This window comes from Molossus molossus, unplaced genomic scaffold, assembly GCF_014108415.1.
Source record: "Molossus molossus isolate mMolMol1 unplaced genomic scaffold, mMolMol1.p scaffold_m16_p_13, whole genome shotgun sequence".
Classification (NCBI taxonomy): Eukaryota; Metazoa; Chordata; class Mammalia; order Chiroptera; family Molossidae; genus Molossus; species Molossus molossus.
Genome location: NW_023425348.1, coordinates 83,643,280 through 83,661,917, shown reverse-complemented (window position 1 = coordinate 83,661,917; position 18,638 = coordinate 83,643,280). Strand labels below are relative to the sequence as shown.

Here is an 18,638-nt window from a genome sequence, read left to right as displayed (position 1 = left end):
TTTTTAAGGCTCCAGCAATTCTCACTACTTAGAGAAACCTATGTTAAATCCTTCTACATATACATCAGTAACTCCCAAATGTATTTGTTTCTAACTCAGTGGCATTGACTACTGTCATAAGCACAACCTTTCTCAACTTCTCACTAAAATAGCTCTGGAGAAGAGAAAAAAGAAAACATTGAACATTCACAATATCATTAACAGCTGGCTTACAGCAAGAACCTGGGAAGGACTTCTAGAAGGAATGAAGGCTGAAGGAACAGAATGAAGAGATACAACGCCCCATGCACGCAATTCTGCTCACTGGAAGGAATACAGGAGTCCATTCTGCCGTGCGTCACACCTCCCTGCCTCACACCCATACACACACACGTGTGTGCATACACCCACACCATCTGCTCAGAAAGGCAATAAAGATGACTAATACTGGGTTTGCTTTAAAATTTTCCAGCTTTATTAAAGCAAAAAATGGTACGTATTTCAGGAATACATCACACTGTGTACATTGTTACACGATTACCACAACCAAGCTAATCAGACAGAAGCTCTGCAGCTGAGGGCTACAATGAGTGAAAATAAAAATGCAATAGAGAGACTCAGCATCAGAATTGAAAAATCAGAATAAAGAATCTGATTACAAGACAAGACCTGCGAAATTATCCAGTCAAAGAACATTTTTAAAAATGAAAAAGAGCCCTGGCCGGTTTGGCTCAGCAGTTAGAGCGTCAGCCCATGGACCAGAGAGTCCCAGGTTCAGTTCCCACTAAGGGCACGTACCTCAGTTGCAGTTTGTCCCTGGCCCCAGTTGGGGTCGTGTGGGTGGCAACCAGTCGATGTGTCTCTCTCTTGTTCATGTTTCTCTCTCTCTCCCCACTCCTCTCCTCCTGCTCTATCTGAAGATACACACAATAATAATAATAATAATAATAATAATCAATTTAAAAAGTATAGAAAGCCTATATGAACAATGAGGTATCATTAAAAGAAACATTTTTTAATTATTGAAGTCCCAGAAGAAGAGAGGGAAGGGGCAGAAAGCTTATTTTTTAAAAATAATAGCTGCCAATTTCCCAAATGTAGGGAGATATTTGGACATCCAAGTTCTTGAACCTAATAGATCACCCCAAAAATTTTCATGCAAATAGATCTTCTCCAACACCATTATACTATAACTGTTTAGAAGAAAAGGCAGAGAGAAATTTAAAAGCAGCGAGACAAAAACTATTCTCTTACACAAGGGGCCTCCATGAGGCTACCAGGGATTTCTCAGCAGAAACCTCCCAGGTTAAGAGAGTGCGATGATATATTTAAAATGCTAAAGGAAAATCAAAAGACTAACGAAAAATACTTTAGCCAGAAAAGTTGTTCTTTAAAATGAAGACAAGATAAAGACCTTCCAAACAAACAAAAACCAACAGTGTCCATCACCACAAGACTGGCCTTAGAAGAAACCTTGAAAGAAGTTCTTCAAGCTGAAATGAAAGGACACTAATTAGTAACATAAAAACATATGATAAGGGAACAGTGGTTGCTGGAGGCTGGGGGATGGGGAAGATGGAGATATGTTCATTAAAGAGTGCAAACCTCAGTTATAAGATGAATAAGTTCTGAGGAAATCTTTTACAGCATGGTGATTATAGTTACTACTACTGTATTATTTCCTCGGAAGTTGCTAAGAGAATAAATCTCCACTGAAAGCACAAAAGAAGACATCAGCAAATGGAAAGACAGACTTTAGTTTTGGATGGGAAGACATTATTAAGATGTTGATTCTTTGTAAATACATTTATAAAATGTAACATGGTATCAATCAAAATGATAAGTTCTTTGTGGGGGGTGCGATAGAGCAGGAAGAGAAATAAAAGTAAATCTATAGTTCGTAGGAGAAAGCAATACCCAGGAGACCTTTGAAAAAGAACATGAAGGAACTAGCACACATGCGAACATTTATAAATAAGACTCAAGGCTAATTAAATATTAAAACATCCCTCCTCACTCACAAAAATGAAACATGTAAATTAAACAAGATATCTAATTTGCAAAATATTTATATTTTGAAACAATTTTTTTACTTACAAAAAAGTTGCAACAATAAGACAAAAAATTCCTGTATACCTTTCATTCAAATTCCCCAAATGTTAAGATTTTTCCACATTTTCTTTAACATTCACTCTCAGTAGATGAACAAATAGAATCTTTTCTGAAATGTTTGAAAGATGATGACATAATAATGCCCATTTACCTTTAGATACCTCAGTAATTTGCAGTCCAAGGACGTTCGCTGACATAAACACATTACAATAATCAAAATCACAAAATGAACTTGGACACAACTCTATTCATCTCTCTACAGTTTTTTGCCCACTGTGAGCTTCATCTAGTACAGGATTCAATCAAGGGTCACAGGAAGCGTTTAGTTATTGTCTATTTGTAACCTGGAAAAATTCTTCAATTTCTTTGTCGCAATACTTTTGAAGAATGCCACTAGTAATTTTGTACAGTGTTGTTCAGTTGGGGTTTGCCTGATGTTTTGTCATGATTAGACTTGGGTTATGTATTTTTGGTAAGAATATCACAATAATGATCATTCTCCAGTCTCAATACTGATGGTGCTAACTTTGAGTAATTATTTAAGGAAGTGTCTCCCAGGTTTCTCCACTGTTGAGTTACATTTTGCCTTTTGCAATTAATAAGTATCTTGCAGGAAGATACTTTGAGACTATGTAAAAAACTTATTTCTCATTAAGAAAGGACTTAATGACATTGTTCAATTCTGTCAAGAGTACTTTCACAAGGAAGGTTAATTATTACAATCTTTCTAAGAACCAATTTAACACAATGCATCAAAAGTTGTTATACTTGACAACACAGTGAATTTACTGTAGCAAATAAGTCTAAAAGAAAATCAGAAGCGTAAAGATTTCTATTCAAGAATACTTAACACGGTGTTATTTATAGTAGTGAAAAAACAAAAGTGATCGAAACATCCAATAGAAAGTGGCTAATTAAAATATAGTAGATGAATCCAGAGGGACTATTTTACAAGTGATTAGAACAGAGTTTTTTAAGATGAGGACCAGTTAGAAGAACTCCAGAACAGTCCTGTGAACTCTGCCTCACCCCATCCTGCCCCTTCAGTTTGGACTCGGATCATCCTAACCCCAAGGATGAACCCCGAGACTCCACCTCTATTTCCCATCCAGCTTCACTGTCCTGATCCACAGCCTTTTCACAGCCTTCTTCACTTCAGTGTTCCTCAGGGAGTAGATGACAGGGTTGAGGAGAGGCGTGATCACTGTGTAGAACACGGCCACCAGCTTGTCCACAGACAGGGTGGTCGACGGCCTCAGATAGATGAAGATGCAGGGCCCAAAGAACAAGGTCACCACAGTGATGTGGGCCCCACAGGTGGAGAGGGCCTTGCGCCGCCCTTCAGAGCTTCGGGTCCTCAGATGGAGCAGGATGACCACGTAGGAGGCTAAGAGGACCACAAAGCTGATCACAGACAGGGTGCCCCCGTTGGCAACAATCAGCAGGCCAATGAGGAAGGTGTCAGAGCAGGCAAGTTTGAGCAGGGGAAGCACGTCACAGAAATAGTGGTTGATCACATTGGGGCCACAGAAAGGCAAGTGGACAATGAGAAGGATTTGGGCCAAGGAGTGCACAGAGCCCCCCACCCATGCCAGTCCCACCAGGACAGCACACACCCGCCGGTTCATGATGGTGGTATAGTTGAGGGGCTTGCAAATGGCCACATAGCGGTCATAAGCCATCACGGTGAGCAGGAACATCTCAATGCCACCAAAGAAGTGGATAAAGAAAAGCTGTGTCAGGCAGCCCCACAGAGATATGGCTTTCTTCTCAGCCAGCAAATCTGAGATGAGTTTGGGGGCTGTCGTAGAGGAGTAGCAGATCTCCACGAAGGACAGGCAGCTAAGGAAGAAGTACATGGGGGAACCAAGACTGCTGCTGGTCATGACAGTGATCACGATGAGGCCATTCCCCAGCACAACCGCTGTGTACAGGAGCAGAAATATCACAAAGCAAACTTTCTGTACCTCCTGACTAGGAGAAAGTCCCAGAAAAATGAATTCAGTCACATTATGCGTGTGAGCCATGAAGCCACAGCCAGGAGGCAGTAATTAGGATGGATGATCTGAAATAAAAAAAAAAAAAAAAAAAAAAAAAGACTCTTCTGTTAAGTGGATGAATTACATAATAATCCCTAGCATACCTGAAACACTTGTGGGCCGGATATTGAAAGATGAGTAGGAGCTAGCTTTGTGTAGAAGGAGGAGAAAGATTCCCAAAAAGGCAGAAGAGCATACAAAGCTATGAAAATGTGTCCATGTGCGGTTGGGATAAAGGGAAGAATAGCAAAGACAAAGTTGGAGCTAGGGTCTCGTACCAGTTCACAGAGGACTGTTACGGACTTTGAGGTTTATCCTGCAGACATTGGGGAACAGCAGGAATGTTAGTAACTGGAAAGCAGAATCACCCTGTATGTAGAAGCTGGACGGATGGAAACAGACCAGAGGAGGGCGGAAACAGTCGGATACGAATGCCCGGTTGGGTGATGTATGGCTGCAAGGAGCATGTTGCTGTCTCATGTCAGCTGTCCCTCTGTCGCCTTGGGCTGCTTTGTCTTTCACTTCCAGCTTTCTGTCACCTCACTACCTTCCACTCCCTTTCCACCCTTGGTTCCCTTCAGAGTCTTCAGAAGAGCGGTCCCGACACTCAGTACCCCCTCTTATTTCTGCTTTCTTCTCCTAACTCTCTCATTCTACAGCTGGTCCCTCTGTCCCTGCTCCTTACTGATACCTTCAATTCCTTCAATCATGCTCCCCCCCCCCACCAGTGGTAACAGAAATGCAAACCACCCCTCAGTGCAAAGCACCCACTGAGGTACAGCCTTCCAACACCTCAGGGTATCACCAAAGTCGTGCACTGACTGATTGGCAGATTTTCCTGGTCCATGCGGGACCTTGTCCAAGGCGACTGAGGTCTGTGGTATCCACACAGCCCCTTGTACGGTGAGACGCCAGCCCTGACACATGACATCCACTCATGCCACAAAGCTTCCTTCCATCAACAGTGGGGGCAGGCTCGGGTGATTAAGGACTACCATTTAGGTAGTGTCTATGTGATATCTAGAAAGTTCTTGAACCAGAGACTCGGGGTCCAATCCATAGAACCATGGCACAGAATTGATACCTATGTCACAGGTAGATGCTCTAAGTGCCACCCCGAGCCCATACCAGGAGCACTTAAGTTCCCATCCTCTGTGCTGCCTTGGATTGTTCTCAGAGGTAGAAAATCCATCTCCACAATGCACAGACCCTTACCGTCACTGGCTCTTTTCTCTCAGGACATTTTGAAATCACAGCAATTTTCACACTGAATGGTAATTGTTTCATGTGACCATTTATCCACTAAACTATAAATTTCCTGAAGGCAGAAGAGCATACAAAGCTATGAAAAGGTGTCCATGTGTGGTTGCTACAATTCCATCTTCAGCACTTACTTCGAGCCTCCACAAAATAGCATTCATGATTGTATATAGACTCAATGGAGAGTGGGTATAGGTGTTCCCTAGCCTTCTTAGCACAGTATTTGGTACATCATAGGTGGTCAGTATATACTGAAAGAACAGAGGTCCCCAAAGACAGACCACAGCTTCTGATCCCCAAATCCCATTCCCAGCACTGTGCCTGCCTCAGTCAAAGACCAGGTGTTGGGGGAGCACTTTGTAACATGCCACGTACTTCATGGCATCATTCCCTGTGCTTTGAAAGCGGAATTGTAGTCATCATGCAAAAAACCACATGCTCACAAAACAAAGGCACCCCAGTGTTTCTGCAGCTTCCCTGTTCTCACCACAGTTACTTTCTCTGTTCTGACCACAGAGACTCCAATAATGCCCTGAGAACAGCCCTCAGCTCAAGCCGGCTTCCAGCTAGCTAGTCCGGAAGCATGACCTCTCAGGAGCTGCCATGAAGACTCTGCTCCCCCTGCAGCCTCGGGCTTGGGCATGCTGAGCCTAAGCCACTGGGCTCTCCACCCCGCATTGTTTAAAACATGAGCAATGTAGACTTGCCTCCCGAGTGTTCCACAGAGAAATAAGAATTCTGGCAGCTCAGCCCTGAGCTCACACTGCTTGAGAGATGCCAGCAGAGAGGGCATAATGATAAAGAGATCGGTCCCCAGAGAGGCATCCGTTTCCCCCCTTCCTAATCAGGCAGACAGCCTCATGGGAAGCAAGACCTGGTTACTAAAATCCCAAACTTCCTTATAGGTAACTTAACTTCAGAAATCAATAAGAAATGTGAGACAATTAAATTCACCCAGTGGTTACAGGGCACTTACCCTGGATGGGGCTCGACGCTGTTTGGAGGGCAATTCAGTGTATCTCCTGCTTATCATGAACTCGGTCATGGGGCTCATCATGAAATGACACCATTCAAAGGATGGGTCCAAGGAAGATGGGCCACAGGTGTCAGAGAACTGATAGCGCCTCCATTGCCTTTGGGGATAGATGAGTGGTTCTGAACAGAGAATAATTTTGTCTCCCAGAAGACATTTGGCAATATCTGGAACCATTTTTCATTGTCACAACCTGGGTGGGGCATGGGTGCTACTGATATTTAGCGGGTAGAAGACGGGGAAGGTATGAACATGCTACAATGCACAGGACACACATCACAGCAAAGATGATCTGGCCCAAATCCTGGTGCTACTGCTGCTGAAGTACCCTGCTGTAGATGAAAGGGCTTCTATCCTGAACTGATCATTCTCGAAACTGGGTGTGGGTTACATGTGATTTCATTACCATGCTTTGACCACAACTGTAGATGTATTAAAGATGTTGTGTTTTTGTTTCCGTTTCTTTAAATATGTTTTTATTGATTTTTTTTTAGAGAGAGATAGAAGCATCGATGTGAGACAGAAACATCAATCAGCTGCCTCGTACATGTCCCCTACTGGGGATTGAGCCCACAACCCAGGCACGTGCCCTGACCGGGATTCAAACTGGGACCTCTCAGTCCATAGGATGACGCTCAGTCCACTAAACCACACCGGCTGGGCAGTATTAAAAATTTTTGTAGTGGAAAGTTTACAAATGCTATAACAGCACTCTAAGATAAATGTGTCCTATACCCATGGTCCTCACAAATGTCGTTATTCAGCCTTGATTAAAATCAGAGTTGAAACAAGACGCCAAGTTTCAACCATTGGTTAATAAGAAAATTTAGTGAGACATAGTAAGATTTTTTTAAGGTTTTAATATAATTGCTTTTGAGAATACAAACACTGAATTAACCATTATTCTTTACATAGGAGGAAAAAAACAAAAGATTAGAAAATAATTGCATAAAAGCTCCAAATATATAAGTAAAATCTCTATTTATTCTGTAACATGTTGTCATGAAGTGTCGTTTCTGTGAAAATCTGTCAGTCAAAATATTTCCTATATTGAAAGATTCGGTTTAAGAAATCTGAGGAAGATAGATTTTTTTCTTTTTTTTTTTTATCCTCACCTAAGGATATTTTTCCATTTATCTTCAAATAGAGTGGGAGGGAGAGAGAAAGAGAGAGAGAGACATCAATTGGTTGCCTCCTGCACAACCAAGACTAAACCACAACTGAGGTACATGCTGTTGACCAGAATCGAAACTTCAACTGTTTGTGCTGCGGGCTGACGCTCTAACCACTGAGCCAACAGGCCAGGGCTGAGGAAGATAGATTTTCAAACGTGACTCTATGAATGTTTGCTATGAAAAACTACATTTCTTACACTATTTGTGCTATAAAACTGTTCGCCCTGGCCGATTTGGCTCAGCGGTTAGAGCGTCGCCCTGCGGTCTGGAGAGACCCAGGTTCGGTTCCTGCTAAGGGCATGTACCTCAGTTACAGTTTGTCCCCGGCCCTGGTTGGTCGTGCGGGTGGCAGCCACTCGATGTGTCCCTTTCACGTCGATGTTTCTCTCTCTCTCTCTTCCTCTCTCTCCCTCCCACTCTATCTGTACAAAAAATGGAAAAATGTCCTCCTGTGAGGATAAAAAAAAAAAAAAAAAACTGTTTGTTCACCTAAAGTTATAACTTGCCTTTTTCATAAGAGTTTGAGGTTATTTCCTAACCTGGTAAAGATTAAACCATTGTCTATGGCACAGTCCTCCAGCTCCCATTAAATCCCACCACTAGAAAAGATGTACAGATGTAAAGAATCTGAGAACAAGACAAGACCTGCGAAATTATCCAGTCAAAGAACATTTTTAAAAATGAAAAAGAGCCCTGGCCGGTTTGGCTCAGCAGTTAGAGCGTCAGCCCATGGACCAGAGAGTCCCAGGTTCAGTTCCCACTAAGGGCACGTGCCTCGGTTGCAGTTTGTCCCTGGCCCCAGTTGGGGTCGTGTGGGTGGCAACCAGTCGATGTGTCTCTCTCATGTTGATGTTTCTCTCTCTCTCCCCACTCCTCTCCATCCTGCTCTATCTGAAGATACACGCAAAAATAATAATAATAATAATAATAATAAATAAAAAAAAGTATAGAAAGCCTATATGAACAATGAGGTATCATTAAAAGAAACATTTTTTAATTATTGAAGTCCCAGAAGAAGAGAGGGAAGAGGCAGAAAGCTTATTTTATAAAACTAATAGCTGCCAATTTCCCAAATGTAGGGAGATATTTGGACATCCAAGTTCTTGAACCTAATAGATCACCCCAAAAATTTTCATGCAAATAGATCTTCTCCAAGACCATTATACTATAACTGTTTAGAAGAAAAGGCAGAGAGAAATTTAAAAGCAGCAAGACAAAAACTATCCTCTTACACAAGGGGCCTCCATAGGCTACCAGGATTTCTCAGCAGAAACCTCCCAGGTTAAGAGAGTGCGATGATATATTTAAAATGCTAAAGGAAAATCAAAAGACTAACGAAAAATACTTTAGCCAGAAAAGTTGTTCTTTAAAATGAAGACAAGATAAAGACTTTCCAAACAAACAAAAACCAACAGTGTCCATCACCACAAGACTGGCCTTAGAAGAAACCTTGAAAGAAGTTCTTCAAGCTGAAATGAAAGGACACTAATTAGTAACATAAAAACATATGATAAGGGAACAGTGGTTGCTGGAGGCTGGGGGATGGGGAAGATGGAGATATGTTCATTAAAGAGTGCAAACCTCAGTTATAAGATGAATAAGTTCTGAGGAAATCATTTACAGCATGGTGATTATAGTTACTACTACTGTATTATTTCCTCGGAAGTTGCGAAGAGAATAAATCTCCACTGAAAGCACAAAAGAAGACATCAGCAAATGGAAAGACAGACTTTAGTTTTGGATGGGAAGACATTATTAAGATGTTGATTCTTTGTAAATACATTTATAAAATGTAACATGGTATCAATCAAAATGATAAGTTCTTTGTGGGGGGTGCGATAGAGCAGGAAGAGAAATAAAACTAAATCTATAGTTCGTAGGAGAAAGCAATATCCAGGCGACCTTTGAAAAAGAACATGAAGGAACTAGCACACATGCGAACATTTAGACTCAGGCTAATTAAATATTAAAACATCCCTCCTCACTCACAAAAATGAAACGTGTAAATTAAACAAGATATCTAATTTGCAAAATATTTATATTTTGAAACAATTTTTTTACTTACAAAAAAGTTGCAACAATAAGACAAAAAATTCCTGTATACCTTTCATTCAAATTCCCCAAATGTTAAGATTTTTCCACATTTTCTTTAACATTCACTCTCAGTAGATGAACAAATAGAATCTTTTCTGAAATGTTTGAAAGATGATGACATAATAATGCCCATTTACCTTTAGATACCTCAGTAATTTGCAGTCCAAGGACGTTCTCTGACATAAACACATTACAATAATCAAAATCACAAAATGAACTTGGACACAACTCTATTCATCTCATCTACAGTTTTTTGCCCACTGTGAGCTTCATCTAGTACAGGATTCAATCAAGGGTCACAGGTAGCGTTTCGTTATTGTCTATTTGTAACCTGAAAAATTCTTCAATTTCTTTGTCGCAATACTTTTGAAGAATGCCACTAGTAATTTTGTACAGTGTTGTTCAGTTGGGGTTTGCCTGATGTTTTGTCATGATTAGACTTGGGTTATGTACTTTTGGTAAGAATATCACAATAATGATCATTCTCCAGTCTCAATACTGATGGTGCTAACTTTGAGTAATTATTTAAGGAAGTGTCTCCCAGGTTTCTCCACTGTTGAGTTACATTTTGCCTTTTGCAATTAATAAGTATCTTGCAGGAAGATACTTTGAGACTATGTAAAAAACTTATTTCTCATTAAGCAAGGACTTAATGACATTGTTCAATTCTGTCAAGAGTACTTTCACAAGGAAGGTTAATTATTACAATCTTTCTAAGAACCAATTTAACACAATGCATCAAAAGTTGTTATACTTGACAACACAGTGAATTTACTGTAGCAAATAAGTCTAAAAGAAAATCAGAAGCGTAAAGATTTCTATTCAAGAATACTTAACACAGTGTTATTTATAGTAGTGAAAAAACAAAAGTGATCGAAACATCCAATAGAAAGTGGCTAATTAAAATATAGTAGATGAATCCAGAGGGACTATTTTACAAGTGATTAGAACAGAGTTTTTGAAGATGAGGACCAGTTAGAATAGCTCCAGAACAGTCCTGTGAACTCTGCCTCACCCCATCCTGCCCCTTCAGTTTGGACTCGGATCATCCTAACCCCAAGGATGAACCCCGAGACTCCACCTCTATTTCCCATCCAGCTTCACTGTCCTGATCCACAGCCGTTTCACAGCCTTCTTCACTTCAGTGTTCCTCAGGGAGTAGATGACAGGGTTGAGGAGAGGCGTGATCACTGTGTAGAACACGGCCACCAGCTTGTCCACAGACAGGGTGGTGGACGGCCTCAGATAGATGAAGATGCAGGGCCCAAAGAACAAGGTCACCACAGTGATGTGGGCCCCACAGGTGGAGAGGGCCTTGCGCCGCCCTTCAGAGCTTCGGGTCCTCAGATGGAGCAGGATGACCACGTAGGAGGCTAAGAGGACCACAAAGCTGATCACAGACAGGGTGCCCCCGTTGGCAACAATCAGCAGGCCAATGAGGAAGGTGTCAGAGCAGGCAAGTTTGAGCAGGGGAAGCACGTCACAGAAATAGTGGTTGATCACATTGGGGCCACAGAAAGGCAAGTGGACAATGAGAAGGATTTGGGCCAAGGAGTGCACAGAGCCCCCCACCCATGCCAGTCCCACCAGGACAGCACACACCCGCCGGTTCATGATGGTGGTATAGTTGAGGGGCTTGCAAATGGCCACATAGCGGTCATAAGCCATCACGGTGAGCAGGAACGTCTCAATGCCACCAAAGAAGTGGATAAAGAAAAGCTGTGTCAGGCAGCCCCACAGAGATATGGCTTTCTTCTCAGCCAGCAAATCTGAGATGAGTTTGGGGGCTGTCGTAGAGGAGTAGCAGATCTCCACGAAGGACAGGCAGCTAAGGAAGAAGTACATGGGGGAACCAAGACTGCTGCTGGTCATGACAGTGATCACGATGAGGCCATTCCCCAGCACAACTGCTGTGTACAGGAGCAGAAATATCACAAAGCAAACTTTCTGTACCTCCTGACTAGGGGAAAGTCCCAGAAAAATGAATTCAGTCACATTATGCGTGTGAGCCATGAAGCCACAGCCAGGAGGCAGTAATTAGGATGGATGATCTGAAATGATAAAAAAAAAAAAAAAGACTCTTCTGTTAAGTGGATGAATTACATAATAATCCCTAGCATACCTGAAACACTTGTGGGCCGGATATTGAAAGATGAGTAGGAGCTAGCTTTGTGTAGAAGGAGGAGAAAGATTCCCAAAAAGGCAGAAGAGCATACAAAGCTATGAAAATGTGTCCATGTGTGGTTGGGATAAAGGGAAGAATAGCAAAGACAAAGTTGGAGCTAGGGTCTCGTACCAGTTCACAGAGGACTGTTACGGACTTTGAGGTTCATCCTGCAGACATTGGGGAACCAGCAGGAATGTTAGTAACTGGGAAGCAGAATCACTCTGTATGTAGAAGCTGGACGGGTGGAAACAGACCAGAGGAGGGCGGAAACAGTCGGATACGAATGCCCGGTTGGGTGATGTATGGCTGCAAGGAGCATGTTGCTGTCTCATGTCAGCTGTCCCTCTGTCGCCTTGGGCTGCTTTGTCTTTCACTTCCAGCTTTCTGTCACCTCACTACCTTCCACTCCCTTTCCACCCTTGGTTCCCTTCAGAGTCTTCAGAAGAGCTGTCCCGACACTCAGTACCCCTTCTTATTTCTGCTTTCTTCTCCTAATTCTCTCATTCTACAGCTGGTCCCTGGTGATCTTGTCCCTGCTCCTTACTGATACCTTCAATTCCTTCAATCATGCTCCACCCCCCCCCCACCAGTGGTAACAGAAATGCAAACCACCCCTCAGCGCAAAGCACCCACTGAGGTACAGCCTTCCAACACCTCAGGGTATCACCAAAGTCGTGCACTGACTGGTTTGCAGATTTTCCTGGTCCATGCCGGACCTTGTCCAAGGCGACTGAGGTCTGTGGTATCCACACAGCCCCTTGTACGGTGAGACTCCAGCCCTGACACATGACATCCACTCATGCCACAAAGCTTCCTTCCATCAACAGTGGGGGCAGGCTCGGGTGATTAAGGACTACCATTTAGGTAGTATCTATGTGATATCTAGAAAGTTCTTGAACCAGAGACTCGGGGTCCAATCCATAGAACCATGGCACAGAGTTGATACCTATGTCACAGGAAGATGCTCTAAGTGCCACCCCGAGCCCATCCCAGGAGCACGTAAGTTCCCATCCTCTGTGCTGCCTTGGATTGTTCTCAGAGGTAGAAAATCCATCTCCACAATGCACAGACCCTTACCATCACTGGCTCTTTTCTCTCAGGACATTTTGAAATCACAGCAATTTTCACACTGAATTGTAATTGTTTCATGTGACCATTTATCCACTAAACTATGAATTTCCTGAAGGCAGAAGAGCATACAAAGCTATGAAAATGTGTCTATGTGTGGTTGTTACAATTCCATCTTCAGCACTTACTTCGAGCCTCCACAAAGTAGCATTCATGATTGTATATAGACTCAATGGAGAGTGGGTATAGGTGTTCCCTAGCCTTCTTAGCACAGTATTTGGTACATCATAGGTGGTCAGTATATACTGAAAGAACAGAGGTCCCCAAAGACAGACCACAGCTTCTGATCCCCAAATCCCATTCCCAGCACTGTGCCTGCCTCAGTCAAAGACCAGGTGTTGGGGGAGCACTTTGTAACATGCCACGTACTTCATGGCATCATTCCCTGTGCTTTGAAAGCGGAATTGTAGTCATCATGCAAAAAACCACATGCTCACAAAACAAAGGCACCCCAGTGTTTCTGCGGCTTCACTGTTCTCACCACGGTTACTTTCTCTGTTCTGACCACAGAGACTCAAATAATGCCCTGAGAACAGCCCTCAGCTCAAGCCGGCTCCCAGCTAGCTAGTCCGGAAGCATGACCTCTCAGGAGCTGCCATGAAGACTCTGCTCCCCCTGCAGCCTCGGGCTTGGGCATGCTGAGCCTAAGCCACTGGGCTCTCCACCCCGCATTGTTTAAAACATGAGCAATGTAGACTTGCCTCCCGAGTGTTCCACAGAGAAATAAGAATTCTGGCAGCTCAGCCCTGAGCTCACACTGCTTGAGAGATGCCAGCAGAGAGGGCATAATGATAAAGAGATCGGTCCCCAGAGAGGCATCCTTTTCCCCCTTCCTAATCAGGCAGACAGCCTCATGGGAAGCAAGACCTGGTTACTAAAATCCCAAACTTCCTTATAGGTAACGTAACTTCAGAAATCAATAAGAAATGTGAGACAATTAAATTCACCCAATGGTTACAGGGCACTTTCCCTGGATGGGGCTCGACGCTGTTTGGAGAGCAATTCAGTGTATCTCCTGCTTATCATAAACTCGGTCATGGGGCTCATCATGAAATGACACCATTCAAAGGATGGGTCCAAGGAAGATGGGCCACAGGTGTCAGAGAACTGATAGCGCCTCCCTGGCCTTTGGGGATAGATGAGTGGTTCTGAACAGAGAATAATTTTGTCTCCTAGAAGACATTTGGCAATATCTGGAACCATTTTTCATTGTCACAACCTGGGTGGGGCAGGGGTGCTACTGATATTTAGTGGGTAGAAGACGGGGAAGGTATGAACATGCTACAATGCACAGGACACACATCACAGCAAAGATGATCTGGTCCAAATCCTGGTACTACTGCTGTTGAAGTACCCTGCTGTAGATGAAAGGGCTTCTATCCTGAACTGATCATTCTCGAAACTGGGTGTGGGTTACATGTGATTTCATTACCATGCTTTGACCACAACTGTAGATGTATTAAAAATGTTGTGTTTTTAACTTAAAGAATTAGAAAGCAAACAAAAAGAAAACCCCAGAGCAAGTAGAAGGAAGGAAATAGTAAAGATCAGAGCAGAAATAAATGACATAGAGACCAAAAAACCAATTCAAAGGATCAATGAAACAAAGAGCTGGCTTTTCGAAAAGATAAACAAGATTGATGGACCCTTAGATAGACTCACCAAGAAAGAAAGAGAGAGAACCCAAATACACAAAATAAGAAATGAAAGAGGAGAAGTAACAACCAACACCACGGAAATACGAAAGATCATTAACAACTACTATGAACAACTATATGGCAACAAATTCGACAATCTAAGCAAAATGAACAAATTTCTAGAAACACACAGTCTCCCAAAACTATTCCCAGAAGAGATAGAAAACTTGAACAGACCAATAACAACAGAAGAAATTGAAGAGGTAATCAAGACTCTCCCAGCAAACAAAAGCCAGGCCCAGATGGCTTCATGGGGGAGTTTTACCGAACATTCAAAAAAGAACTAACACCCATTCTCCTCAAACTATTTCAAAAAATTCAAGAAGAAGGAAGACTTCCAAACACGTTCTATGAGACCAGCATAATTCTAATTCCAAAACCAGAAAAAGACACTACGAAGAAAGAAAACTACAGGCCAATATCCCTGATGAACATAGACGCCAAAATCCTGAACAAAATATTAGCAAATCGGATCCAGAAATACATCAAAAAAATTATTCACCATGACCAAGTGGGATTCATTCCAAGGATGCAAGGCTGGTACAATATTCGCAAATCAATAAACATGATACACCACATAAACAAAATGAAGAATAAAAACCACATGATCATATCAATAGATGCTGAAAAAGCATTCGACAAAATCCAGCATCCATTTCTGATTAAAAAGGCTCAGCAATGTAGGAATAGAGGGATCATATATCGACATAATAAAGGCCATATATGAAAGACCTACAGCCAACATCATACTCAATGGACAGAAACTAAAAACATTTCCATTAAGAACAGGAACAAGACAGAGATGTCCACTTTCACCACTCTTATTTAACATTGTACTGGAAGTCTTAGCCACAGCAATCAGACATGAAGAAAAAATAAAAGGGATCCAAATTGGAAAGGAGGAAGTGAAACTGTCATTACTTGCAGATGTCATGATATTATACATAGAAAACCCTAAAGACTCCATCAAAAATCTACTAGACTTAATGAATGAATTTGGCAAAGTAGCAGGATACAAAATTAATGTCAAGAAATCGACGGCATTCTTGTACACCAATGATGAACTCACAGAAAGAGAAACTGAATAAACAATCCCATTTACCATTGCGCCAAAAAAATTACGATACCTAGGAATAAACTTAACCAAAGAAGTAAAGGACCTATTTGCAGAAAACTACGGGTCATTGAAAAAAGAAATAGAGGAAGATATAAAAAAGTGGAAGCACATACCCTGTTCATGGATTGGAAGAATTAACATCATTAAAATGTCCATACTACCCAAAGCAATCTATAGATTCAATGCAATCCCCATCAAAATACCAACGACATATTTCATAGAACTAGAACAAATACTTCAAAAGTTCATATGGAATCAAAAAAGACCCCGAATAGCCACAGCAATCTTGAAAAAAAAGAACAAAGTAGGTGGGATCACAATACCAGATATCAGGTTATACTACAAAGCGACTGTAACCAAAACAGCCTGGTACTGGCACAAGAACAGGCATATAGACCAGTGGAACAGAACTGAAAACCCAGAAATGGACCCAAGGCAATACGCTCAATTAATATTTGACAAAGGTGGCAAGAGCATACAGTGGAGTAAAGACAGCCTCTTTAATAAATGGTGTTGGGAAAATTGGACAGCTACATGCAAAAAAATGAAACTAGACCATCAACTTACACCATACACAAAAATAAACTCAAAATGGATAAAAAACTTAAATGTGACCGTGAATCCATAAAAATTCTAGAAGAAAATGTAGGCAACAAAATTTCAGACATCATACGGAGCAGAATTTTCACTGATACATCACCTAAGGCAACAGAAATAAAGGAGAAAATGAACACATGGGACTACATCAAACTCAAAAGCTTCTGCACAGCCAAAGAAACAATCATCAAAATGGAAAGGCAACCCACTGTATGGGAGAACATCATTGCCAATGATGTATCAGATAAGGGGTTAATTTCCAATATATAGAGAGTGCTCATACAACTCAACAAAAGGAAGACAAAGAACCCAATTAAAAAATGGGCAGAGGAGCTGAATAGAGACCTCTCCAAACAGGACATACAAATGGCCAAAAGACATATGAAGAAATGCTCAACATCACTAATCATCAGAGAGATGCAAATTAAAACAACAATGAGGTATCACCTCACACCTGTCAGAATGGCCGCCATCAACAAATCATCAAACAACAAGTGTTGGCGAGGGTGTGGAGAAAAGGGGACTCTAATACACTGCTGGTGGGAATGCAGACTGGTGCAGCAGCTATGGAAAACAATATGGTGCTACCTCAAAAAATTAAAAATTGAACTTCCATTTGACCCAGTGATCCCACTTCTAGGAATATACCCTAAGAAGCCTGAAACACCAATCAGGAAGAATATATGTACCCCCATGTTCATAGCAGCACTATTTACAACAGCTAAGATCTGGAAACAGCCCAAATGTTCATCAGTAGACGAATGGATAAAAAAGCAGTGGTACATATACATAATGGAGTACTATGCGGCTATAAAAAAGAAAGATCTCTTATCCTTTGAGACTACATGGAGGGACCTGGAAAGTATCATCCTAAGTGAAAGAAGCCAAGCAGAAAAAGACAAATACCACATGATCTCACTTAAATATGGAATATAATGAACATAACAGTCTGAGGAATACAGTAGACCCAGAAACATGGAAGTAGGGCACAGACTGACATCCCTCAGAAGAGGGGTTGGGGGGGTGGGGGGTGGGAAGAGATAAACCACAGAACTTATATGCATGTATGCATGACCAATGGACATGGACAACTAAGCCGGGGACGGGACGGATGTGGGGTGGGGTGGGGAGTGCCAATGGGGTAAAAAGGTAAAATATCTGTAACAAAAAAATAAATAAAAAATTCATTAAAAAAATAAAAATAAAAATGTTGTGTTTTTGTTTCCGTTTGTTTAAATATGTTTTTATTGATTTTTTTTAGAGAGAGATAGAAGCATCGATGTGAGACAGAAACATCAATCAGCTGCCTCGTACATGTCCCCTACTGGGGTTTGAGCCCACAACCCAGGCACGAGCCCTGACCGGGATTCAAACTGGGACCTCTCAGTCCATAGAATGACACTCAGTCCACTAAACCACACCGGCTGGGCAGTATTAAAAATTTTTGTAATGGAAAGTTTACAAATGCTATAACAGCACTCTAAGATAAATGTGTCCTATACCCATGTTTCTCACAAATGTCGTTACTCAGCCTTGATTAAAATCAGAGTTGAAACAAGACACCAAGTTTCAACCAATGGTTAATAAGAAATTTAGTGAGACATAGTAAGATTTTTTTAAGGTTTTAATATAATTGCTTTTGAGAATACAAACACTGAATTAACCATTATTCTTTACATAGGAGGAAAAAAACAAAAGATTAGAAAATAATTGCATAAAAGCTCCAAATATTTAAGTAAAATCTCTATTTATTCTGTAACATGTTGTCATGAAGTGACGTTTCTGTGAAAATCTGTCAGTCAAAATGTTTCCTATATTGAAAGATTCGGTTTAAGAAATCTGAGGAAGATAGATTTTTTTCTCCTTTTTTTTTTATCCTCACCTAAGGATATTTTTCCATTTATCTTCAGATAGAGCGGGAGGGAGAGAGAAAGAAAGACAGAGACATCAATTGGTTGCCTCCTGCACAACCAAGACTAAACCGCAACTGAGGTACATGCTGTTGACCAGAATCGAAACTTCAACTGTTTGTTCTGCGGGCTGACGCTCTAACCACTGAGCCAACAGGCCAGGGCTGAGGAAGATAGATTTTCAAACGTGACTCTATGAATGTTTGCTATGAAAAACTACATTTCTTACAATATTTGTGCTATAAAACTGTTTGTTCGCCCTGGCCGGTTTGGCTCAGCAGTTAGAGCGTCGGCCTGCGGTCTGGAGAGACCCAGGTTCGGTTCCCGCTA

The 18,638-nt window shown here is 41.7% G+C and overlaps 2 protein-coding genes across 2 annotated transcripts; both read right to left on the bottom strand.

Annotated features, from left to right (window-relative positions):
• Positions 1–3,188: 3,188 nt before the first annotated feature.
• Positions 3,189–4,118, bottom strand: LOC118628170 (olfactory receptor 4X2-like). Its single transcript, XM_036258956.1, has one exon. It carries the CDS (start codon positions 4,116–4,118, stop codon positions 3,189–3,191), a length of 930 nt encoding a protein of 309 aa, XP_036114849.1.
• A 6,657-nt stretch (positions 4,119–10,775) lies between these two features.
• Positions 10,776–11,705, bottom strand: LOC118628188 (olfactory receptor 4X2-like). The gene has a single exon (XM_036258976.1). It carries the CDS (start codon positions 11,703–11,705, stop codon positions 10,776–10,778), a length of 930 nt encoding a protein of 309 aa, XP_036114869.1.
• Between the last annotated feature and the right edge of the window lie 6,933 nt (positions 11,706–18,638).